The sequence below is a fragment of the Coffea arabica genome, chromosome 6e (assembly GCF_036785885.1).
Source record: "Coffea arabica cultivar ET-39 chromosome 6e, Coffea Arabica ET-39 HiFi, whole genome shotgun sequence".
Lineage (NCBI taxonomy): Eukaryota > Viridiplantae > Streptophyta > Magnoliopsida > Gentianales > Rubiaceae > Coffea > Coffea arabica.
In genome coordinates, this window is record NC_092321.1 from 12,005,305 (window position 1) to 12,030,578 (window position 25,274).

The 25,274-nt window shown below is 35.1% G+C and overlaps 2 protein-coding genes across 2 annotated transcripts; one reads left to right on the forward strand and one right to left on the reverse strand.

The window, feature by feature from the left end:
- The first annotated feature begins 474 nt into the window (after nucleotides 1-474).
- LOC113695198 (putative clathrin assembly protein At5g35200) lies at nucleotides 475-8,014 on the forward strand. The gene is made up of 15 exons (XM_027214214.2): nucleotides 475-1,344; nucleotides 1,432-1,501; nucleotides 1,855-1,952; nucleotides 2,892-3,033; nucleotides 3,108-3,208; nucleotides 3,479-3,562; nucleotides 3,714-3,764; nucleotides 3,844-3,909; nucleotides 3,983-4,048; nucleotides 4,135-4,215; nucleotides 4,913-4,990; nucleotides 6,245-6,424; nucleotides 6,508-6,583; nucleotides 6,671-6,786; nucleotides 7,442-8,014. The coding sequence occupies exons 1-15, from the start codon at nucleotides 1,243-1,245 to the stop codon at nucleotides 7,778-7,780; spliced, it is 1,650 nt and encodes a 549-aa protein (XP_027070015.2). The 5' UTR covers nucleotides 475-1,242; the 3' UTR covers nucleotides 7,781-8,014.
- A 1,361-nt stretch (nucleotides 8,015-9,375) lies between these two features.
- LOC113696042 (vacuolar protein sorting-associated protein 53 A-like) lies at nucleotides 9,376-24,521 on the reverse strand. Its single transcript, XM_027215358.2, has 24 exons — nucleotides 24,331-24,521; nucleotides 23,378-23,472; nucleotides 21,912-21,968; nucleotides 21,607-21,757; nucleotides 20,666-20,736; nucleotides 19,300-19,424; nucleotides 18,688-18,848; nucleotides 18,326-18,467; nucleotides 17,645-17,708; nucleotides 16,032-16,205; nucleotides 15,890-15,931; nucleotides 15,359-15,463; nucleotides 15,203-15,262; nucleotides 14,531-14,608; nucleotides 14,239-14,346; nucleotides 14,072-14,137; nucleotides 13,340-13,417; nucleotides 13,120-13,253; nucleotides 12,945-13,038; nucleotides 12,666-12,743; nucleotides 12,391-12,453; nucleotides 11,420-11,488; nucleotides 11,210-11,305; nucleotides 9,376-9,972 (listed from the first exon to the last, which is right to left on the reverse strand). Exons 1-24 carry the CDS (start codon nucleotides 24,386-24,388, stop codon nucleotides 9,679-9,681), a joined length of 2,463 nt encoding a protein of 820 aa, XP_027071159.1. The 5' UTR covers nucleotides 24,389-24,521; the 3' UTR covers nucleotides 9,376-9,678.
- Between the last annotated feature and the right edge of the window lie 753 nt (nucleotides 24,522-25,274).

Genomic DNA, 25,274 nt, shown 5'->3' on the forward strand with positions numbered 1-25,274 from the left:
ATTTATAGGAGTACAACCCTAACAATTATTCTCTTAACACTATGTAATAGTCAATCAGAAAGAGTTTTTACAGAACTCATTATACATTAACTTTTGCTGCCACATCTGAGATTTCCAAGTTTTCTGTTTTGGTTCTCATTTTCTTTTATAGCTGCTGGATGATTGATTATATTCACTTTGTATTAATCCTGAACCATCTAGAGTTATGTTTTGTCTAAAATATGCGTCAGCCTGTCAAACATTTTTTATTAAAATTTCCAGCAATAATTATTTGAGGATTATTAAATATTATAACAGTCAACGTTTTTTATTATCGTTCATAATTTTAAAATATATTGATCTTAGTTGAGAACTCACTCAGTTGGGATATCAATTCCCTGATGATAACATAAAAAAAATGTATTAATAGACTAAGAGGAGATATTAGCATATGAAATGTCATATTTAAAAGTTTTAGGATTTTTTGATTCAATAAAAGCACTTCTTAGGCAATATCCTTTCTCCAGAATTAGATCCTATAAATATCTTTTCAGAATGAGTACCCTGCTTCTCCTTGTGGAAACATTAATCTCTATTCCACTTCATCTCATAGAAATTGTACATTGTTGTGCATAGCAACATCTGAAGATGATAAACTCCTAGCAGAATTGGTTAATTGGTTGTTTGAGGATGTCTTGGTGTATGTTTGGAAGTGTGCTTTTTTGAAATCTCATGCCACTTAATATGCTCTCTCTCTCAGATTATATGTGTCTGTGTGTGTTTTTGTCCGCACATTAATATAAGTCCATGAGGTTTGCCTATAAGCATCCTCATTGTTGGTTCCAAAATCCTATTGAGTTAGAGAGCCCAATCTCTTGGTCCAAAGAAAATTGTGATTGTGAGATAAATTGGAGATTTGATACCTAGTGCTGGTTTTGATGACTAGCGTATTCAATTCTGCAATTTGACTTAGATGCTTGAAGTAAAATTACTTTCACTGTCCTGCTCTATTGTTTCTTGTGTTGCTTATTGAAGTAGATCCCATTATGTTGTCATTTGCTAATGAGAGTGTTGAACCTGATGATTACAGGATGGATCAGGAATGACAATGTAATGCTTACTTTTTGAGAGCTGAATATCAGTGAAATTATGAACATCCAGAGTTGAAACATTTCTGAGGTGAAATTGATAATTACTTGCGGTTCTCTGGATTCTTCAGTGTAGCCTCATTTTGTTCCAGGAGATTTGTAACCCTTAAAAAGTATGACTTCTGGAAATGTTACTTCCCAAAACTTTAGAAAAGCTTTTGGAGCTTTAAAAGACTCTACAAAGGTTGGAATGGCTATAGTTAACAGCGAAAACAAGGTGATCCCAGATATTATGCAAGATAAGTACTATTTTATGTCTTTTTTTCATCAAAGAATTTTGAGATGTATGTATGCTGTGCATTAGGAGCTGGATGTTGCTATTGTCAAAGCCACAAACCATGATGAAGTATTGCCAAAGCAGAAACATGTACGAAGTGAGTTAAAGTTTGTTCATGCAAGTGAAGCTCATTAATTCTCATTACATACTGTTGGTATCTCTGATGTGTTCTTGTAGATTGGAAATTGAAATAATTTTGGCTTCTAATACTGCACTTGATAATTTTATGGCAATTGAGTACACAAATAACCTTAGAATTACAAGCATAAAACGTTCTTTCTCTTCTTTTCCATTCTCCTGAATTCTGTGGATTGAAAGATAAACTTCTCATAGTTTTGACCTTTAAATTTTAGTAATTTTAAATTTCTTGAGGGAATCAAACAATCTCTAGCAGTTTTCTCTAATGAATGAAGCTGCATGCTGACACATGCTTATTTTGTTTCTCATCAGCAATCTTCAACTCGCTGTCAGCATCAAGCCCTCGAGAAGATGTTTCTTATTGCATACATGCACTTGCCAGGCGTCTTGCCAAAACACATACTTGGACAGTATGCCCTTTAGCACCTTCTTGCTTAAACTTTCATTATCTGTCATACGTTCCCAGAATTCTCCAAATTTTCTGCGTTTAACTTTTGATATGTGAGGTCACACAAACTTGTAGGATTGCTTTAAGAAGGCCAATAGTTCATGTGAATCTTTACGAATGCTTGCTATACAATTTTCTGTTTACCCTGCCAAAGATCAGTACTTATCCTTGACCTTGATTTGACTGTTCTACAGATGACTTGTTCCCTTGCCTGTTGCATATGATGTAAAATGAGCTACGTTTGAATCCTTTTTCCTATGTACCAAATTTTATCTTGTTAATTTGATATGCTTTGTGAAATAAATTTACTATTATTGAGGCTTTATTTATTAAGGAAAGTACAGGTGGAAAGTCTTTCTAGATAAACACCAGTCAATGGAAAGTGCAAGACATTTTCCTTGGTATCGTTTGGCTAGAAAATTTCCCCAGAGGAGTTTTCTATTAATTTACCAAATTTGGATAGTTGTAGAATGGTCTTGTCTTGCTTTAACACTTCAACAAAATCTACAAATTTTGCAAGAATGAAAAATGGGAAGCATTTGCTAACAAAGGGTAATCCATAAGTTTTCTGCAATCAAAACATAGATAAGGGAATAAATCACTATCTTTCGTTTATTTTTGTTTCTTTTCAGTTTTTGCTTTCCAGTCAAACAGTAGCTAGAAGAGTTAAATTGGAGTAACTATGTTGTGGAATACAAGCTGATATGTTTTTTTTTTAAGAATTTGTGCAGTACTTATACATTAATTTACATAAATAAACTCATACAACCAAGTCTACAACTTCTCTTTTCTACAAAGCTTTATAGGAATTAGTTTCTTTATTTTTGTTAAGCATCTTTTTGTTTGAGATAGATCATTCTTCTATAGTAGTTTCACAATATCTTTTCTGCTCTTTACTCAGGTTGCATTGAAAACTTTGGTAGTTATACATCGTGGATTAAGGGAAGTTGATGCAACGTTTCAGCAGGAGCTCATTGAATATGGTTATAGAAAAAATCACCTGCTTAACCTATCACACTTCAAGGATGATTCGAGCCCCAGTGGTAAGCATTCTCCTGATTTTCTTTAGATCTGGAACTTTCAAGGAACTAAAAATTTGGAGTTTTCTGTTGTGAAGCGTGGGAAAATTCATCTTGGGTTCGTTGTTATGCTTTATATCTTGAAGAACTCCTCGAATGCTTCCGAGTATTGAAATATGACTTCCAGAAGGATCGCTCGGTATGCTATTGCATTATGCTATAGTGCTGAAGTTTATTGTTAACAGTGAAGCTGGAAAGTGAGAAAAATTCATGTTGGTTTAACAGGACAACAAAATATAGCATTTCCTATCAAAGATCTTGCTAGGATAGGCTATATATAACTTGAGCTTTGGTCCAAGTCTACTGCATATGATTATAGATTCTGATGCATCTTACTGTCCACTCAATGGATATCCCAGATAAGGGACAAATGCTATAGTGTAAAATGAATAATATGCCTTTTTGACAGAGAATCAAGGCTCTTGACACGTCAGATTTGCTTGAGCAATTACCTGTGTTGCAGCAACTCCTTTTTCGTCTCCTTGATTGTCAGGTTATATCTCATTTCTTATTGGCTGTTTTTATTTATTTTATTTTATCTTTTGTCTATTGAGCCTTATCGGTCTCCACTAGTACTAGGTTTAGTCAATGGACAAAAATTTTTTCTTGGATGGAGGATCATTGATTATGTATCCTCTTGGCAGCCAGTGGGAGCATCACAACCTAACTTCTTGATTCAGTATGCTCTTTCAATTGTAAGTAACATCCGAGGTTGTTGCTTTAAGAGATCATTTGGTTCAGATGTATGTTCATCTTATGGTTTTTATATTCCAGGTTGCAGCAGAAAGTGTTAGGCTATATGTGATAATTACAGACGGGACTCTGAATTTGGTTGACAAGGTAAAAGATGTTATCCCAATAAGTCTACTGCATTTACATGATAGTTTGGGCATTGACTTATATTGTTGCACAGTTTTTTGAGATGCAGCGTCATGACGCTGTCAGATCACTTGAGATTTACAAGAAGGCAGGGAAACAGGTATTTAGCTAGTTTCTCTTTACCATGGATGCTCCTTCTCATAACATTTCCAGAAACCAGATAAACAACATATTTAATATCTGCAGGCAAAAAGGCTATCTGCGTTCTTTGAGCTCTGCAGGAGCCTTGATTTTGGACGAGGACAAAACTACATTGAAATCAAACAGGTACCATACTTCAGGGGTTGTTTGCCTGAATATTGATAATTTATTGGAAATTAAAGAAATATCATCTATTCAGGTTCCAAAACAGTGAAGTGGACATTAAAGTCGATCTTAGAGGAATCAAATATAAAGTTGATTTCTTAGACATTGACTACTTCTTTGTTCTTTTTTCACTGTTTCTTTCTTCTTCTTATGTGACACTTTTCATTTCTTCTCAAACTCCATCCATTCCTTTCTCTCCTCCTACCGTCACTTTTCTAGTTTTGGGGTGGTAGTTTGATACTGATGGTGGTCCTGGTGTTGCTGGTTGTGGAGAGGGAGATTTTGGAAGTGAAAGATGCCGTAGGAGGCACGGCTCACATGATCTTTCTCTGTGGCTGCTCTTCTACTCTCTTGTTGTGTGCGCATATAGAAAATTTATGAAGAAGGATAGGAGAAGGGAGTAGGAGAAGGGAGAAGGGAGGAGAAAGAGAAGAAGAGATGGACAGGAAGGAGTTTGAGAAGAAAAGGAAGAATGGCAGCGCAAGACGTAGATGGAAGCGCCATAAGAAAATTTCACTACTTTGGGATCTCTAATAAACCAACAATACATATTTATTGTCCAACAAAAAATCAATATTTGGGTACATAACCTAGACTTTATGCTTAATGTGAATTGCTTAATACCTGAGGTTTGTTTATCCTTACTATTGAGCTGCAGCCCGCAGAGTCGTTCATGACAATCATGGAAGAATATGTGAAGGATGCCCCACAGACTCTGATGCTTCCATGGAGGGTGGTAAGTCTGCGTATTTTTAACTTTTTTTTTGGGGGGGAGGTAAGTCTTTTCCTTTATTAATGTAAAAATGAAGCTTAAACAAGTGGATGGACTCCCTCAACCACTACAAGAAAACAGTATCAATCAACAAGGAAGTAGAAGACCAAATACTATACACATACTCACTGTTACATCCAAGGGCTAATTGCTACCTGATCACAGAAAGATATCCAGATATATAATCTGATAAGATCTTTTACAAAGATATCCCTGTAGTCCGCTTTGAATTTTTTTAAGTTACTCGACATTGTGCAAGTTGCTCTTGCATCATGTCATGTATCATCTCTGTTTAACTCCTGAATGGCCATCTACCTAGACACACCTGCCATGTAATAGTTTTTTTTAAAGGGAAAGCCAAAACTCCAGAGTTACTGATTGTTGAGGCTATTGAAGTGAGAAATTTCAGTGCTAGAATTTTCAGGTAGTATTTAGAAAAATTTAAATGTATTAGAGGCATCTATTGTTAAATCAAGTCATTAAAGTTTCTTTTTTCTCATGTCATAGATAGCTGGGCTAAAACTTGAGTTAGACAAATCCATTAACAAAGTTATACCAACAAAATTACTGCTGGATATCTGTTATAAGTTTCTTGACAGTTAAACAACCTGATCTTCTTGTTATAAGTACCTTGTAAACTTCATCGAGCAACTCGCTTGTAATTTAGGGTCACCATCATAATGCAAGAGGGTAGACTGCAGAGTTGTCCTACGTTTGCACTATGTTGTCGCTTGGTTATCAATTTTTTTGAAAAAACAGTGGATCACTGACTAACACTGTGCAATGCAGAAGTGTACTAGTGTTGCACATGCTTATTATCACATATTCCAATATTAACCAACCTTCTTTTAAAATTGTATTCATTAATATAACTGCATTACACTTGCAATATTTCTGGAATTTATAGCTTTGGTTTATTTCACTTTGCATAAGTTTTAATGGTGAAGACCTAATAGCTCTGATATATTTAAAGTTAGTCAAATTTGATTTGATTACTGCTCAAAAGCTCCTATACTTCAATTTCCTTGCATCGTGAGAGGTGCAATGCCCTGCCCTATAGCTTTACCTTTTGAAGTCTGACAAAAACTATCTTAAAATACTGTATAAGGAATCAACCGCCGTGGTGTTTTTGACATGCATAGGTACAAAAAATGAAATGTCTTAATAAGAAAAGCTCATTAGTGTTTACTTTAGTATTCCATTTTCTTATGTCATCAGGGTGATAATGACAAAGTTAGAACTCCCAAAGCAACTATTGCAGTAGATTCTAGCTTGGACATAAATCATGAGCTAGGTGATGGTGCGGAAAATTGTTCAGACCCCTCTGTAGTTTCTGATAAGGTCTCAAAAAATGAAAATACTGAAAGTTCTGCTACACCTCCAGTTGCTGATTTATTGGTAAGGCCATCTTGAACTTGTAAAAATTCTACCAGAAGGCATGGTTAAATCTTTTGATTTTTAAACTTTGCCTTTTCTTTTAGAGCTGTGATGATTTATTTCCAGAAGCATCTCCAATGGAGGGCACAGATTCTGCTCCTTCAGCAATCATAAGACCTGGTTGTTTTCTTTCCCAAATTATTGATGTCAATTTTGTTAAGAATGTAGTTTATGTTTATTCTAACAAGTCATAACAATGCATTACAGGAGATCAGTTGAATACCTCTCTCAATCCGGATTTGATTAGTCAATCTACTAGCTGGGAGCTTGAACTTGTGTCAGCTCCAAGCTCTAACCTGGCAGTTGTTACAGCAAGTACACTGGTTAGCCCTTCCAGAAAAATATTGCTTTTCTCCTTTTGGTAAATCTCCTAAATAATAGTAACCTAGGGGCATATACGGCTTCCTCTTTCCCCTTTTAATGGACAGAAGGAACTTTTTGGCCTAAGTGGTTGGAATGTTAGAATTGATCAAAAGAAAAGTTATGCAGGATCTTTAACATATGAATGTTAAACGTAGAAGGCAATCAAAAGTAGTTTGTCTAGTGTTAATTTTTTCACTAGCATTGAAATTTGTTTATCAATTTACAGTGATAGCTATATGGTTCACGATCAAACATCCTGCTTAAAATCATGGATGATCCGGCACTATTTCAGAGAGTGGTTCCTCTCTGATTAACAGTTTGATTAGCAAGGTGGACCATTTTGAAGAGTGGTTTCTCTCTCAGTAATAGTCGGATAAGCAAGAGTGAGGTTAATCGCTAGCTTAATTGAACCATGAATGTTTAGGTTCTTATTAACGAAAAAATATTGGGGTAGTTTTGTAGTACTGAATTTGTAGGAAACCCATATGATTGTCAATGTTGTAAACCAAGTTGTCGTCAGAGTTTCTTGACCAAGATGCTTGTGGTAGAAGCATGCACTTTTCTTTGAATGAGTTTCTTGTGCTATAAAATCTCTAATGATATTAGCAAATTCAGGGTGGTGGACTAGACAGATTGACCTTGGATAGTTTATATGATGTTGCACTGGCAATAGCAAATCCGAGTGGAATGAACCAAGTGTCAGGAATCTCATCAAATCCCTTTGAAGATGCTAGTTATGAACTAGCTCAGTATCCACATCATGTTGCTCAGAGTATAGAACCTCCTGCTGAAGCTCATACATCAGATATGGCGCAAAAACAGGAAGTATACATGCTGCAGGAACAGCAGGTTATGGTAGTTCATGAATCAAGTCATCCCTTTGGGCATCCTTTTGTTGATCAGGGAACCGCTTGTCCATCTCAGAACCAGTCACTTCATGCTAGCTCAATCTGAATTGATGATGGGATCAGCATCTGTATAAAGTCAGCAATCTGATATGCAACTAACTCAGTCTTATGAAGCCATGAAATATGCAATATGTGCAGTTTATAGTTTTTTATTTTAGGCTTGACGACTTGCTTTCACTTGTTCAGCCATTAGATTAATGTGGTTTTCATTTTTGAGTTAGATTTACGTGTGAATAGTTTTTGAATAATCTAATGTAAGTTCTCTTTATTGTTTTGTTTAGATTCTACAGTCGGAAAATTCCTTCAAGCGCAGAATGGTTTAAATTGTTTATTCTATTTATTTATAAGTTTGAAAAAAAAAAAGGAATGTGCAGCGGTCCTAGTTATTTGGTAATGGAATTTGTAATATATTGTCAATTTGCTTTTATAATCCTCCCTTAAAGTATGACATCTTAAAGAACTTTTAGTAGACAGAATTTCATATATATTACTATCACGAAGTAGTTGAAATGTACACTAATTTGGCATCACAGGTTCGAAAATCTGAATAAACTTTCCTATAAACAATTGAATAAACTTCACAGTTCATACTTCCAAAAGAAATTATTAATTATAAAATTTCCATCCCTTTCAAGGTGTAATAACTGGATTGTATTAACAAAAAAAAACTCTCAAAGTCACTCATGAATTTAATCAATGGCTCTTTGAACTGTCAATCACAACAAAGACTCTTAAAGTCTTTGTGAAATAGAAAATTAACGTTTCGAAACTTGCTCCCATCAATTGCCACCATATGGCTTCTCCAACTTCTCCAATTTCTGTGGTTTGTCCCCTCCCCCATAGTACAGGAGTAGGAGAAGATGTAAGTATGGATTGTTGACATTCGACTCGAAAAAAAAAAAAAAAAAAAAAAAAAAAGTACTACTCAGGAACTTAGAAACCACGCTTTAAGCCCCTCTGAATTAAAGGCGCAGAAATACCAGTCTTCCTTTTCCACGATTCCATCTGGCACGATGACAAAGGAGCATTTTTCTTTGCTTTGACCAAAACCTCTACTTCACGTATTGCTTTCCAATGTACTACAAATTTAACTGTCTTCTTCTAAGCCTATAACCACCTTCAGCTGTATCATTCTCTACCACTGATCTCTTTGAAACTGCCCGATTACCGTTCTACACACCGTTTGACAGTCATTCTACCGCCTTTCCCCCCCCCCCCCCCCCCCCCCCACTTCTACACTCCTCTTAACACACTAGCCCTTCTTTGATTCTTCAGAAATTTAACCATTTGACAGTCATTCTACTGCTTTCTACCCTCCACACTCCTCTTTAACACACTGGAACTCCCATTGATTCTTCAGTAATCGATCAATTCTCCTCCTGTCAAATACTTGGCCATCAGTGAGCTAACTATTTTGTAGCAAGTATAACTTTACCCATAGACATCAATATAAATGATGGGATTTCTATACTCATCGCCTTCTATCAGTAATTAGAAGATGACCAATTGATGAGTATAGAAATAGATCTTAATCTTCAAAGATCACATAAATCAAGAAGCCCTCATCACCACGCCACCAAAAGACAAATCTTCCATGCTGTTCGCCGCACAAACTGGAAAATTCAACAAGGGAATCAGGACTTAAAAGCTGCAAGGAACTTCAGCTTCTCTATAGTTCATAACTATCATACCAAAAAGAATCTTGACATTTTTGCTACAGGGATTTACAGTTTCGCTGAGACTCAGTTTTCCATGTACAGAAAATCTAGCCAGTTGGGATATTAGTGACAGCGTATTACACAGAAAAAGAATCTAAACATAGCCGTAATCCATAGAAAAGATGAGAAGAATTTTGTAACAAAATTGCCATACAAGTTTGTGGCTGTGTTTAATGTTTGTACAGAAAGCGTTGACAAATATACTGATCCAATGGAAAAATGAGTCTTATCCGGTGAAAAGCTTCCTGAAATCCTTTCGATCTTTCGCTGCCTCCGTTAAAGCAAGGAATCTCTTGAATCCAGTTGTAGCAGCACCTCTTCCAAGTGCAGCTGCCCTGGCAAGGACATCTTCCCTGGAAATTAAGCTTCCAACCACAACTGGACTTGTTATTGCAGGTGCTGCAGAGGGAGGGGGGGCAGATGGGACAGCTGAAGGGCCAGCAATTGCAGGCTGAGTAATTCCTGACCCACGTCGACTAAAATCATCCAATATACTTTGTTGGTCAGTTCTCTTCAGACCCTGTGGAAACATCAGACAAGCAACAAGCAAAATCAGTACTGTTAAGCCCAAAATATGCAATTGACATTCATTTAATATCCTTACAACCAATTTTGGCCACTTCATGTTCTTCCAAAGCTCATAATACAGAAGATGGCTTGGGCAAAATAAATTATGGAGACTAAATGCATAAGTTGCTTTATAGAGAGATGAACCAAAAGAGTTATATATTCAACTAATGCAGACCAAGGGCGAAAAGCTTACTATTAGGCTTTTCATATAATAAAATATACAGAAGCACAAGTATTCACGAACTCCCCAAGTAAAAGTCAAAACATGCAGAAGATAAGAATGCAGCAACCCCACCATAATTCCTCAGTAATCCCACCATTTAGCCAAAAAAAAAAAACTTCTTTAATTGATTTATCTTTCTACCAATCTTACTAGTGGAACTTCACCAAAGATCAAATAGTGATTTGCAATAATAAGATGTTTCTGACTATCACAAACACTTCCTCTTTTTCGAAAGAAAATTTGATTTTTCATGAAAATCTAGTCTTGCTACCTAAATCTCCATAATAATAAAGGAATAAACAAACATAATATATCATCCCCACTTTCTTATTCAAACAAACAAAAAAAAGGAAGGTGCAGAACTTTTCATGGCAATACCACAAAACATACTACAAGACACAAAAGAAATTATAGGTGCATGTCATAAAACACCAATCTACAGGCAGGCAGAGAGAAAAAACAAGCAGATAGTAATTTAAGGAATAAGTGCTTTTTTCCTGTCTGACAAATAATTTGAAACAAAAGTTCAGGAAACTACATGGGACTTGAAGAACCCAGAAAACCTCTCTTTTGAACCCAGATCACCATTTTCCAATCTTCAGACACGTTTCATTCCAATAAATATATAACTAGCCAAGATGTTACACTTTTTAATACCAGAAACTTCTTATAAGGAATCTATTCGTTATAACATCTGCCAGAGACCAGCTTAGAAAGCAACTTTGGTAACTTCTAGGTAGGCCTTACCAAACTCTTTGCATCAAAATCTAATTATCACATATCCTTGCAGACCATTTTAACATGCCCAGGAAAAGCACAAATTACCTTTAGCACAATCAAATTATAAGCCAAAGACCGACATTCCAATCCAATCATTTTTATTTTCACAAATCCAAAAACTATGATAGGTCTGCAAGGAAAGGAGGAGAAATGGATCATAAGGTTGGTAATAATGGATTTCAACCTTAAGTTCCAGAATCCGTTGGAATTCAGTAGGTGTTCCCTCTGGCAGTAGTGCACAATATGTATCTGCAACAGAATCAATCGGGGAGAGTATGACCTGTACAACAAACGAAATTCAATATCTAGTAATGCATGTTATGCAAAAATTTATTGAACAACGCGATAAAGATACTTAAAAGTAGAAAACTTCAACTCTAATTTAGTCACAGACCTTCAAGAGTGCTTCCGCCTTGCTCATCTCACGACTAACAAATTTTGAGTAGCTAGAAGCTCCAGAAGTCTAATAAGAGAAACAAACACATTTGATAAAGAGGTATTATAACATTCAGTAAACAGGAATGACATAAATCTAATGAAAAGTTTCCTAAAAACCGATCCTTCAGAAAAATAATTTCAAATTGGTCCCATGACCAACTAGCTAATGAAGGATGAATCGAAGATATCCTGTAATATAGGCTGGCTAATTTAACACATCAGCAGCAGGGTCGTACAAGGAGAAAAAAAGAAAAAAATTAGGAAAAGATAGGCAAAACCTCCTGTAGGTGTAGACAACTAGACCAAAACTAGTTATAATAATCTAATCTTCAGTTTTAACTTGATCCGCCTAAATTCAGAAACCAAAGGCACACTTCTTTCACCCTCAACTAGTTTTTATTGCCTATTCATGAGGAGTTTAAATGGACAAGCCTGCAATAGTTTTTTTTTTGGAGTTACATGTTGGAATGGTGAGGATGTAATTAGTGTCAATTGAGCTCATATTTTGGGTCAAGGTACAAGTAAGCTTTTTCATTGGAAAGAGTAGAGATGTATGCTTTTTGAAAAAATCCTACCACAGTAGGAAACCTTCACCTAGATATTAGGTTCTCACTCCTTTACTTGCATGATTTAGATTGAGGTCCAGAGGTCATTATAATAATCCCAACACGGGATCCCAAAAACGTGAGTTTGTTTGGACAAGAGTTTATTTGGATGATTTATTTGAGATAATTACTGTAGCACTTTTTGTGATGTGATTTATGTGAGATAAAAAGGTGATTGGGAAGATAAAAAGGTGATTGAGATTTGTGAGGCAAATTATTTTTTTTCAAATTATCTCTATCCAAACACACTTGCTGCTCATAACTAATGGACTATAGAAGCCAAGTTAAAGTTTAATTAGAAAAATGCAATCATTCAGGATACCTGTCTTCCAAGGGAAGGAATATCCAGAAGAATAGTCTTTACAGCCTGAGTATCCAACAACATCTGCAAATGCACAAAATCTTATTTCACATCAGAAAATTTTCCTTGCATGAAATGGACCCAAAACTACATGCTTGATTAAAGAATAACAATCGTGATCTGAACAAATTAGATATAAGCACAGATAGAAAGTGTTGATGATAAATTAGGTCCAACCAGTGTAGAGAACATGACAGAGCAAGAGGGCAAAGAAAAAGGAAGAAGAAGAAGTATACTTGCTGTGCTCCAGTTTCTGATATCTGCTTGCACCTGAATATATTGGAATAAAAACGTGGAGGAAGAGATGACGCAAGCTGCATGGTACAGGAGATTATGAGCAGTTCAATCCAAAATGCATGTGGAAAACCACTATAAAAATAAATGTGAGCTATCTAGAACTTTCCATGACAATGAAGATGGTTCATATTTTTAAAAGATAATAGAATGAATGTTAAAGTTGACAAAACTGAAAAAATGAAAAATACAAACTGAACTGATACAAGTTTCACACTCACCTTATCAAGAAAGAACTGGAAGTAAATTGAAGAAAGAAGGGTTCCGAGTGCAGGGATGCTGCTACTAAATATTGTATTTATTCCATTGACATATCTGCAGGAAAGTTTAGAAGGTGATTGGATTTCTTCCAAACTATTGTCAAAATAGATTAATTAGGTAAGAAACCAATCTTACTCTGATTGATCACCAACACTTTCAAGCGTACTCCATGGAACTCGCGTCATTGCAAGCATTTCAGCATCAAATTTAGTTTCTATACCATGTACAAGTGTTATCAATGCTTTTGTTATCACCGCCGAAAATTCATCCTGCACCAATGGATCCTTGTCAGAATTTCAGAGAGATATTAGACTTTGAAGAAATCCAAGTACTCAATAAATGAAATTTTTACTACCTGTACTTCAGACATATCCACCTTGTCTACAAATTGAGGATCAATTAGTTTGGACACATTTTCAGCCAATTCACCGGACTGTCACGACAAAAAGTGTTAGGATATTACTACCATGAAAAGTATCACTATGAAGGAAGTGGAAGACAAAAAGATGATACTTGCAAAATCACTTTTACTTATCACCTAATATCAAAGGCATGTCTTAAGCATGGCCAGAGTAAATTGTGCCTTTTCGGTTCTAGTAAAGCCATTGGTTGTGAAAAACAGACCAATACTCACTTGAAAATTTCATATGAACAGAGAAATACTTTGTAACAGGGCAGCAGAAAAGAAATAAAAGTTCAATCCATAAGTCATTGACAGGTATTGCAACTCATGAGGAATGAAAAACAAGAAGAACAATAACAGTATTGTGCCAATCACAATAAAGCAGCAAACAACTGTCACACCAGCTAGAAGAGGAACATCCCCCACCGGTTAAAATTTCTCATTCCCAATATCAATATAGCTCAGAAAAAAAAGATTAAAAAGAAATAATGATGTGTGAATTTGTAGCTCTAATTCGACTTAACATAGATGTTTCCTATTGATTCCCTCTGAAGGTATGTCGACCAACATATAGTACTTAGCTTCTATTGACAGATTTAACCTTTGTCTTTGTCCTATTAGCACTTAAAACCAAAAAGCTCACACCATTATAAACAAATAATGCTATCTAAAATCCCAACTGACCGTTTTGTGGCAATATTCCGCGGTATTTACAATATAACAGATCACCCTTTCGTCCTTATCAGATGTCTGCAAGTAATGGGTCATTGAAGTAACATAGAATTAGTACCAAGTACTGAGAAATTATACTTCATATGCCAATTGAGGATCTTTAAAAAGGATATTAATACCTTAATTTGTCCATCCATTCCCGTTGCAGCAGCAACAATTCCTGTTCCTCCCTTGGGCAGTCTAGCAAAAAGCTTTGTGGCATATGCTTTAAGAATTCTTTGAAATACCTATTGACAAGACAATGAGTAAGATACCCTCTAAAAAATATTAAGGCTAAACATAGAGTAGTAAATAGAAGAAGAAACAAAAATACTTCACATAAAAAATTCAGAACATCCAAAGAGGAATCTCTGACACCAACAATGAGATTAATATTGAGATGGGAAGAGTAGCAAAATATCAAATATACACCTTGAACAAATTGAATAATGTCTGGTTCTTTGTCAAAGCACTGCAGCGCTTTAAGCTCCTCCTGATGATCAAAAACACCTTCACCAAGAAATGAAACACAAATTAAAAGCAAGAATTAAAAATTCTTCATAGAAAAGGCATAGCAATACTGCAAAATATTAATACATCAAAGTGCCTCACTGATAGTATTAAAGTAGTCAAAAGCTCATCGGGTAAACACAATGGTGCAATATTAAGAATGAGGTATGAATTATTTGTTTGTATTTTTTTGGCAGAAATTCGACTAGCATCCCCAGCAGCATATTGAACTTCAAATTAGCTCCATTAAAAGTATAGATGCATAAGCATACTATGTGGAAAGGATAAATGGTGAAGCTATGTAGCAAGAAAGATAGATATGTGATCTATTGTTCCAAGAACAATGGATGAGTGGTAAATAGAATGAGTGAATCCTGTCACGGCAGCAGGAAGAAAATGCCAAATGGAAAACATATTTTATATCTTAATCAGAAGCTATATACAAGATGTCAAATAATGATGTCAAGCCCTTATCAATTGTTATTATTGGCAGATTTAATAAGGATGTGGAAGTAAAGGAGAAATGTATCAAACAGTATGTACAGGAGATGATATGCCCAAATCTAGTTGAATCTGATTTTCTGTAGTATATACCTGCATGCTACTGGATAAAATATTTGTTTGGCTCCCTTCCTCAATTTCCCAAGTTTCTTCCTGTGATTTAGGAGAAAATTCACATCAATAAAGGAAATGAAAAGTGAGGAGGAAGGATCTAACACCATGGTAAAACGAAAATAAAACCTACATTACCTGGACCAGTTTCTCTAGATTTTCCATGAGAGTCTTCTCTTCCAGTTCCACATAGACTATCAAGTAAGGTTCAAAGCAAGATGAAATGATCCCTCGAAAGTTAAACTGTCATGTCAATTGACAAGGAAAATTATCAGGTCTAAACAAGATCCCAATTCATGACATGATGTCAGACATCAAACACAAGGCATAACAATCATGTCAGAGGTTGAGCTCCCCGTTTTCATAACTCAGCAAACATGTGCCAATATGTTCAAATATAAACCATGACTTTGTTCAAATAAAACAGATTTCTTTCTGTAACTTTGCATCAATTACAATTATAAGATGCGATGTCACCTACTCAAAAGCTCTCTGTGCATAAACACATTAACTGATGATTGCCAACTGTGAGAAGAATAGTAAACATGAAATTAGTGTAGGTGTCTAATATGACAGAGATCTTGCACAATTGCTTATAAGGCTTTCAGCAGAAAGTTAAAGGTAAAACTCCTATATATCTTAAGGATGAAAAATAAAATCAAGCCTCACCCCAGCTGCAGGAGCAGACAAATCTTTGCATCCATCTGGCTCCTAACGACATGAAAGCAAAAGCAAAAAATGGCAGTCAATGAAACAAGATCATCATTCAGGTCGGATGTCTTAACACAATTGTGCATTGACTAGTGTATACCTCTTCTCCACTTCCCTGATGCCTAGCAAGCTTCTTCTCATACTTCTTTCTAATATCTGAAACATTGTCCCCCCTATCTGCTTCCTCCGTGTCAGTCTTTTTTTCTCTGTTCTGGACACCACCACCGAATTTCTCCGCCAATTCTTCCTCAAATTCCAGAGTTCGTTGTAGTGCCTCCAGATTGCACCAAAAAGTGATTATCAAAACACCAGAATAAGACAAATCTTTTCCAAGATGACTATCAAGATTCACAAAAAACCTTTAATAGGTCAAACAGTCACCAATAACCATCCCATAGAACAAATGAAGCAAAAAAAAGTCTGACTCAGAAGTCTAAATGTGACTAAAAGACAGAATGGCTTTTCAAATATACTTATAAAACCTCATATATGTGGAAGAATGCCATGCCTTATCGTCTACACATCTTAGATGAGTTAAAGTGAATACACTATTGCAGTTGGTTCTTTCGAAAATTTGACTTCTGGTTAAGAATTATACTCCCTGTGAATGTAAAGCTCCAGAAGTGATTGGAAGGTTTTGATATAGGGACTAAGCTTTTAAAGCTTGTTCTGCTGCTTGAAGAAACAAAACTTACAGCAGAAGTTTAGATCAATTTCAGAACTCTGATTATAGCCAAGCCCCTAGGTACAGTTTTGGCAGCAATAACCTTCTTAGAAAATTATTTGGCCTCCAATCCAACATCATAAACCCATTACAAACTCCCTTGTGGGCAGTTTTATTATAATCTTCTTAAGTTGCCATTTATGAAATATCAAAGTCTACAAAGAAAAATTAAGTCTTTTCACATTTGATTATCAAATTTAGATTGAATAAAGTACCTTCTATTATTTAAATCAACTTTGAACTAAGCATCTCGAAGAATATGCTTGAAGAGAGTTTAAAAAGTCCTATACACCACACTACTTAATGCCAAAAGCCAACATCAAAAAGTGAACTAAACAAATTTCTATTTCCCCCCACAATTTTTTCTTTCTAAATCCAAACTGTGCGGATGGAAGGATATAAGAAAGTTTTGATCTTTGGGTTCCATAATTCAAATTCTCAGAAGGTGGTGGAAGTTTTGATCTTTGGGTTCCATAATTCAAATTCTCAAAAGGTGGTGGCATCAGCCCTATGAAGCAGACTTGACCCAACGCAGCAAGGGCTCCTCTGTAATCGGGAAAACTTTCAGAACAACTAACACATCAAACCAGCACAATCCCTTTTAATACAGAGGTGCAAATTCCCCAAGACTTGTTTGTTTTACCAACAACGTACAAATGCATTAACAACTAAACACTAATTATCCTGCAAATATGCCTAGTGAACTATTTCAGGTCCATATCAATGTCCTGGACAGATGGGAGAAGTTTACTCTTCTATCTTTACTGGTAGGACTAATACAGAAAGAAGCGAATTTGGGCAGGATCTTCATTGTTTGATCAATTTCAGATTTTTGCACATATAGGCCATCATCTTGACAAAGGAAGTTCAGTGAAAACGCAGATTGAATATACTTGAGAGAGAGAGAGAGAGAATTATGATGTAATAGTTCGTATATAACGAGATAAAAGTAACTTACCAACTGCTCAAAAAAAAAAAAAAGAACTTACCAATAACAAAGTTCCAACATCCGGTTTTTCCTTCAAATTATCAAGGATATCTACAAGTTGCTTCCTGGGAAAAAAAAAAGAAAAAGAAAAGGAGTAGGGTATGAGGCTCTTTTTTTTGTGTGTGCAGTTGCCCATAAAATTGTCATTACAACCTGTACTATTGCAATTTTGTCAACATTTCAAAACCATTTGCTATTATTTCATTGTATGCAATAGATAAAATTTAATGACAACAAAAGCTATAGTCCCAAAAGGTAATTGAAGCAAACAAAGAATTATAACAATTATAGTTAAGGTAATTGAAGAATTATAAGAAGATATCATCTCCGGGTTAAGTTTACTTAACAAGTCTGACAAATCGGACAACAACCCAGATGGGGTGTGTTTACATGTCAATGTGATAAAACCAAGAGGAGGGGTCAGGGGGGGAGCGTAAGGACATCTACTTATTTTCTTAATTGAGCTCCTTATTTAACCTTTTCTTCAAAGTTCTCTTCATGTGTTCTTATTCACTTTTTACACCATGAGATAATCGCCCTAAAAGAGAATTCCAAAAGTTTTACCATCAAACACTATTTCAATTTTGTGGATAGCCTTTTTAAGAATCACTTGTTAAGTTAATTTCACAAAACAAAGGAAAATTGAACAAGCCCTAAATGATAACATGTGCTTGTAACAAACCTTGTCAACTTGCAGAACTGGATGCAAAGCAAATAAGCAACATGCCATGATGCAGGAAATATTTTCCATATCTCCTCATTCGTTCTCAATCGGCGTTTGATCCAGGAATATCTCCTTTCTGCTTTGTCTAGCTTTGCTAACTCTGAGAAACAATTCAAATGAAAAAGATTTTAGGATGCAACACATCATATATATAAAACTGTATATATTACTTAAAGCAGATTTAAAAGACAACAGTTGTATAAAAGAAGCCCAAAACAAAGTGAGAGGCCCGGAGGCCGGGCAAAGAGTCAAGTCAACCAGGCTTGACAAATTGATCAGTTTTTGGCCCCAAAAACAAAAAATCACAAATTTGGACTAACCAGCTCCTTCAAATATCTGTTGATATGAAGTAAGCTCTCTGCTGCAGAAATTCTTTACCAACTCTTCCCTAACTGACGGCTCCAAAGCATCAACAACTAAGCAAGCATCTGATAGCTGCTGCAGCAAATTGCTTTCCTCCGTCTCTTTTCCCGTACCTAAGCTGGAAAAAAAAATTAGGTTTTAGAGGGAGTGAAAGGTAGTTGGTAAAAGTCCAAAGGAAAAAGAACCAGAACTAATAGAAAAAATAATAAAAATAAGGTGACAAGAATCCTACATTTGGCCTTTTTATATTCCAACGTCTAATAAAATAATCCTATGTTTGCCTTAACAGGTATCTAATTACATTTCTCTGCTTACCAAGCAAGTTAAAGACTTACCCTAGAACACTGATTCTGCAATGGAATACATCTTATAAAAACAAAATTCTTAGAAAGTATACCTTTTTTGCCTTAAATAAGAATTCATTATCTAAATGTTTAGAAAGTTGTCATGCGATGGCACAGAAAGGAAGGATATCCCAATACCTTTTAATTCATTCAAATCAAATCTAACAAACAACCAGTAAACAGCATAAAGGGGACAAGAGATTTTGAACTTATATTCTGATGAACCTGGAAAAATCAGAGAAGACATAAGACTTGAGAATTTGTTTGATGCTCTTAAACTTCTCCCTGAGTTCTGTGATCTTTGGAATATCTCTATAAGCTTCAAAATGACTACACAACTGGTTTACAGCCTAATATTGAACCAGAAAATACAATTAGAAACAGGAATAATTCTAAGAGCAAAAGAAATTGACATCATGGGCTCAAACACTACTGAGACAGCAATTTAGCAATATGTATAATTAAAGGCCCAAACAAATTGTCTAATCAGGCATGCAACAACTAGTGCATGAAAATTACACTTTATTAATATCAATCTACTTCAGGAAAGCAATTCTTCTCAATAACATCAAGGGATATTTGAAGATTAAGGATGTGCTTGTATTTCTTACAGCCAATTTACCTAAACAATTGCTTTATCTTAATCTTATATAGACTTTATTGGAGAGAAAATAACTTATCCAAGGAAGAAGGTCAAGGGAGAACCTTTCATACAAATAAAGTGAGAACAAGAAAATCTATCTTGTATCAGAACAAGCTAAGTGCAACCATGATCAATGAGATTCTAATACATTAAAAGCACAAGCAATTTTGTGGCTCATTTTAACAAACCATAGCAGATGCAATTAGATATACATTCCCTGAAACTTTTCTATTTTAGGTGAGCTCGCATGGGCCATTTCCTGGAATTGTATATATTCAACAACTAATGCATCTTTTAAAGACAATGGTCTTGTGGTTCCTTCAAAGCTGGGGAAGCACAAAGATTTCTGCTTTCCTATTACTCAAACTTTTCTGATTTCATCCAGTCCTGCTTCAATATGAAAAAACGTTCTGTCGACGGTTAACCAGATGCTTCAGAATTGCTATCGTCAACTTAAGTACCATTATCAAGTACCAAAGTCAGTTAAAATAGGTTAATCTGATATTTCCAACATCAACTTCTAACTGGGACAGAGATGAACACAAACCCATAAAAGAGAAAAACTAGTTATTGTTGCAATATAAAAGATCAGATCCATTTATTTACCAATAGCAAAGTGGATACTCCTTCCCATTCTACTGCATCAAGGTAAGTCTTGTACATAGTTTTACCAAGACGCATCAGCTCAAAGTTGAGTTTCCTAACATGCCCTTCAATTTAAATGGTTAGCTGGGAATTTATGTTAGACATATTTACCTCATCATTCTTTTGAAAATTGTGTAGGACAGTATATCCACAACATCATGGAAAGTCTGTTGTTCATTATTTTGATTAAAATCATGACACAGATTTTGTCACAGATATGAACAAGTAACCATGATACAAAATGGTGCTGAAGGATTAAAAGTTGCTTTCTTATGAAACTAACGTTCTAACAACAATAAGTACCTCTACTTGTGCAGCTGCCTCCTTATATTGCCGCTTTGAAGCCATTACTTGGAGTTGCTCGACAGCAGAAACTATCACATAAAAGAGATTCATAAGCTTATGATTTTGATATCCAAATTTTTTCTAGACAATTTACATTTATATGCAACAAAAATCCAGAAAGTAAATTTCTAAAGCATAAGGCCAATTACAGATACAGTATCATTCCACCAGCCAAGAGCTCTTGTGGATGCACTGCGGTAAACTACGCATTCCAAAATCTATACAGTGTTCTAACAGATATTTTCTGAGCAATTATCACCCAATTAGAAAAGAATTTCAAGGTAAATAAAGCTTCAAAATTTTGCATCAATTAAACAATCATATTTTGTCAATTCATCCATGATTCTGTAACTCACTGAGGGTGAGAAAGTAAATTGTCAATTTATGTGCATATTATTTCCTAAACTTTTACACCTAATGAAGTAGAAGGATATCTATACCACTTGTCCATAGATTTTTCCCCCTTTATTTCCCTGGGGTGTCATCCTTCTCAGTTGCAGCCAGCAAAAGAAGTTATAAAGCATAAAGAAAAACAAGTATGAATTCATCGTACCAAGTAGAGAGAATGGGATAAGATGTTGCTTAAATGTGACATTTTTTTAAGTAGACAGATTCAACCAAAGTGGAAAAAACTCTTATGTAAGAGCGAGGATCATACACGTGCTCATTGGACCCAGATCAACCTGAGACGAATAGGCATACTGAGTAGACAGGTATGTTTATTTTCAAACTAAAGCGAAACTTCTCCAACATTATAAGTTGAGCACCCAAACTGAACTAACAATTTCAAGCATAGTAACATACAACCAACAGTCAGTACATCACCATTTTAACACACATACCAGAACAAAATATTCCAATTGAAAATGCAGATATAATCAAAGCAAAAAGCAACTAACCTAGCATGGTAAGCCGATGAAGAGCAGTAATAGTAGTTGTTATATGTTTCTTTGCAAAATCTAACTTCTTAATATCACGACATATTTCCTGCACCATGGTTTCACTCTGTTCTGCCTTGGTTTTTATTTCTCGAATTTTGTACATGAGTTCCTAGCATAAAAGAAAAGAGACAAATCCTTTAGTAACCCCGCCAACAAAAAAAATGAAGAGCCTTTAACAAAACCGAGTCATGAGAGAAACTCAGATATGCTTAATGTTTTAAGCTAACCAAGTTTCAACTAGAATGAAATTCAGGCGAACAAACCTCCACAGCATGCGTGGCTGCAGCAAGGTCTTCCCTGGCTTTGCTTCCCGAATTACTCTGCAATAAAGAGATTCAGCATCACAGGTCAAGAATAGATATTCGGCAGAAAGTAATTATCTGCGAGTGGCTGTAATTAAATGTAGAAAACTAGTTCAAACTGTCCAATTATTCCTCATTCTCCAAATTTACAGCTGAAAACAACAAATTCTGGAACTGGTGGTATACAAACAGCATGCAATTGCAGGAGCAAAAACAACAAGAACACATAATTCAGCATGAATATAAAGAACTAATACTCGACAATGTTATATCTGTTGTTGAGTGCAAAAGCCTCAGCATGACTAAAATTTCTGCACATTGCTCCTCAAACATTCCATCAGAACACAGTATAACTGAAAATAGAAGGTAAATTTATTGCTTCCCATCTTAACTCAGGTAAACATTGGGTATACTTTACAACCCACATACCATTATAAGATGCTCTAAACCTTCCAGACTCAGCAAGGAGATTAACTACTCAAGCAATAATATACCACTATCCACAGCCCAAAGTGCCAAATTCGTGGGATTTACGGGAATTCTAAAAATTTAGGGGATTTACAATTTCTCAAGAAATCTTGAGTTATGAAATTCCTTAACAACTTTAGTGAATAACAACTTCTATCAAAAAGAAAAGATTGCATCACCTCGGAGATCGTTTCAAGCGCATGCATTTTCTTCACAAATGGTCTTGCGGAGGAAAAAAACAGCATAACATAAATGGTTTTTCAAAAGGGCAGAGGACAAAAAGAGTCGAAATTTTATTATTAGTGAAAGAATAATTGACATAAGATAAAATATTAACTGACATAGTTTTCCCTTTTCCTCAATTTACTATTGCCAGACTACTCAACACTGTCCCTTCCAAGTTCCAAAGAGGGCCACATGAGACAAAATGATCTCCATGTCCAGTTAAACATCAGCCCATGATAATAAGCAGAAGAATTCCGCAAATGTTTTCTACCTTCAACTCACTGAGATAGGCATAATGCAACTCATTTTGACTGCAGAGGAAGCCCAGATTATAGCTATAAATTGTGGAAATGCTCCATATCTATGTATTTTATAAAATTGAATAAAAGAAAAAAAAAGGAAAATAAGAATCCCATTCCCCGAGAGTCTTGAAGTATTTGGCGTTAACATTCCACAAACTTTCCCTTTGCGTGCAAAATAAAAAGTTCCTATCTAGTAAATCCTCACCCAGTTCATAATGGAGCAATCAGCAACCTCACCTTTCAGTTAAATATATTGGTAAAATATACTAGCATTAAATATAAATGATGACTTGAATGTATCCTCCTAGTTTTTATTATTATACAGAGTAGGACATTTTCATATATAGGTTTTGGTTGTAAAAATCACAATATTTGAAGGATACAAACTGATATTCTGAACCAACTAGAGGGTGATGGTGAGAAAAAACTAACCTGTTGACGAACAGCCGCTAAAATTTCAGCATCAACATGCCGAATTTCACTTTGTACTTTCTGCATAAGTGGCTCAACACCCGATAAAGATGCTTCTGCATTATAACATCAATCCACACACTCAAATAAGTAAGAAAGAGCAAAATAACTGACAATTAGATAAAACAACATAGCAGAACTCCAAAACCAAGTTTGCACAATAATAGCAAGACAAGAAATTGACTCATAACAAAAGTCACAGTCTAGATGAAAAGAGGACTCATTAGTCCTTAGAAAATCTTGTAAATGCCCTTGAGACCATTCAAAAGAAGGGAACCCAAAATATCTCGACTCTCCTCAATGACATTCTTAATGCGCAGCTGCAATCTACTTACTACATCAAGATTATCCCTTTCTCCAACAACAGTCAACAACAGAAGTTAATTTTCATGCAATTGTCTTCCAATTTCAAGCCCAGATTCTTCTCAAGGTCAAAGAAATTTAGCAGGTTTAAAATCACCTAACCGGATGCAGCAATCTAATACTTCAAAACCCCAAACACAAAACCCTGCAATTGCTGAGGTTTAACTAATAATTAAAACCAAAGCCAAACGCAAAAAGAAAAAAAATTCAAATCCGCCAATCGAATCTCATTCCAGATCAAGTTTGCTAGCTCAAGTGGCAGAACTAAAATTAGAATGCAGTACTAGTACAATATTTTAGGTGCAGCCAGCCACATTTGTTCTTAAAATTCAAATAATAAAGTAAAGCACCCCAACCCTGATCTTACTTTTCAAATTTTGCGTGGCTAAAGTTAAAATCATGACACAATCAGAATTAAATAATCAAGTTAATTCACAGTAACAGTTCAATTAAACACTTCAATCATCATGGCATCCATAATTAAACTAGAAAATCACGAAAATTAAAATCTTTGAAATAAAAAAAATCTATAAACAGGGAGAAAAATAAACCTGTTGGGAACATTTGATTGATGTAATCCAAAGCGCTTTGCTTGTCCATTACTTCCATTTCTGAATTTTTTTTCTTTAAGCTGATTATCGTCTGCTCCTCCAATTAAACCCGAAAAATTGAATAAGAAAACCCTAAATTTAGAAGCTAAGAATGACAAACTGGAGCAAATGATGTCTACTAGTACTAATTTTGCCTCCAATCAAGATACGATTCCCTCCAGTTTTGATTCTTAGCTTTCTCGAAATCCAGATCGGGTCATTTCACGACGTCGTTTCGCTTGTCGTTGAGGAGAACGACGTAGTATATCTACCTTTTGCATTTTTTTTTCGCTAATATTCGATACGCTATTTGTGTTAATATGCTACAAAATTTGCAAAAATGTTATTTTGTTAATTCGTACACTATACTCCGCTCAAAAGTAATTGTTTAGAAAATTGCAAGTGTATATTATGCTTGAGATTATTTACTTTTGATCCTCGTTTAAATAATTAATTTATCTTATTCTTAAAAACGAATTGAGATTATCTTTAGCAATATTCAATTATCTCATCTTAAGCAAATCGAATAAATGAAGGAGCTGACATTAGGAGATCTGGTGATGTCTATTGCACGATTATTTTTATTTTAATATAGCTTATCACCTTAAGAACTAAACAACAAAATCACATACCATTATTTATTTTAAGTTTTCTCCAACTCCGAAAAACATAAATGAATATAAGCTTCTATATAAAAGAAGATAAAATGTTAAAATGAGACCTTTTTATTAGCATTGTTGATGATGGTAGGGATGTGCATCAAATTCGATTCCGGTAAATCGGAACTATGAATTTGGAATTTTCAGAATTTGAATATTAGAAGTTTCGACCGATTTCAATTTCGAATTCACAAATTCCGATTTTGAGTTTGTTTCGATTTCATTTCGGAATTTGGTAGTTTACCA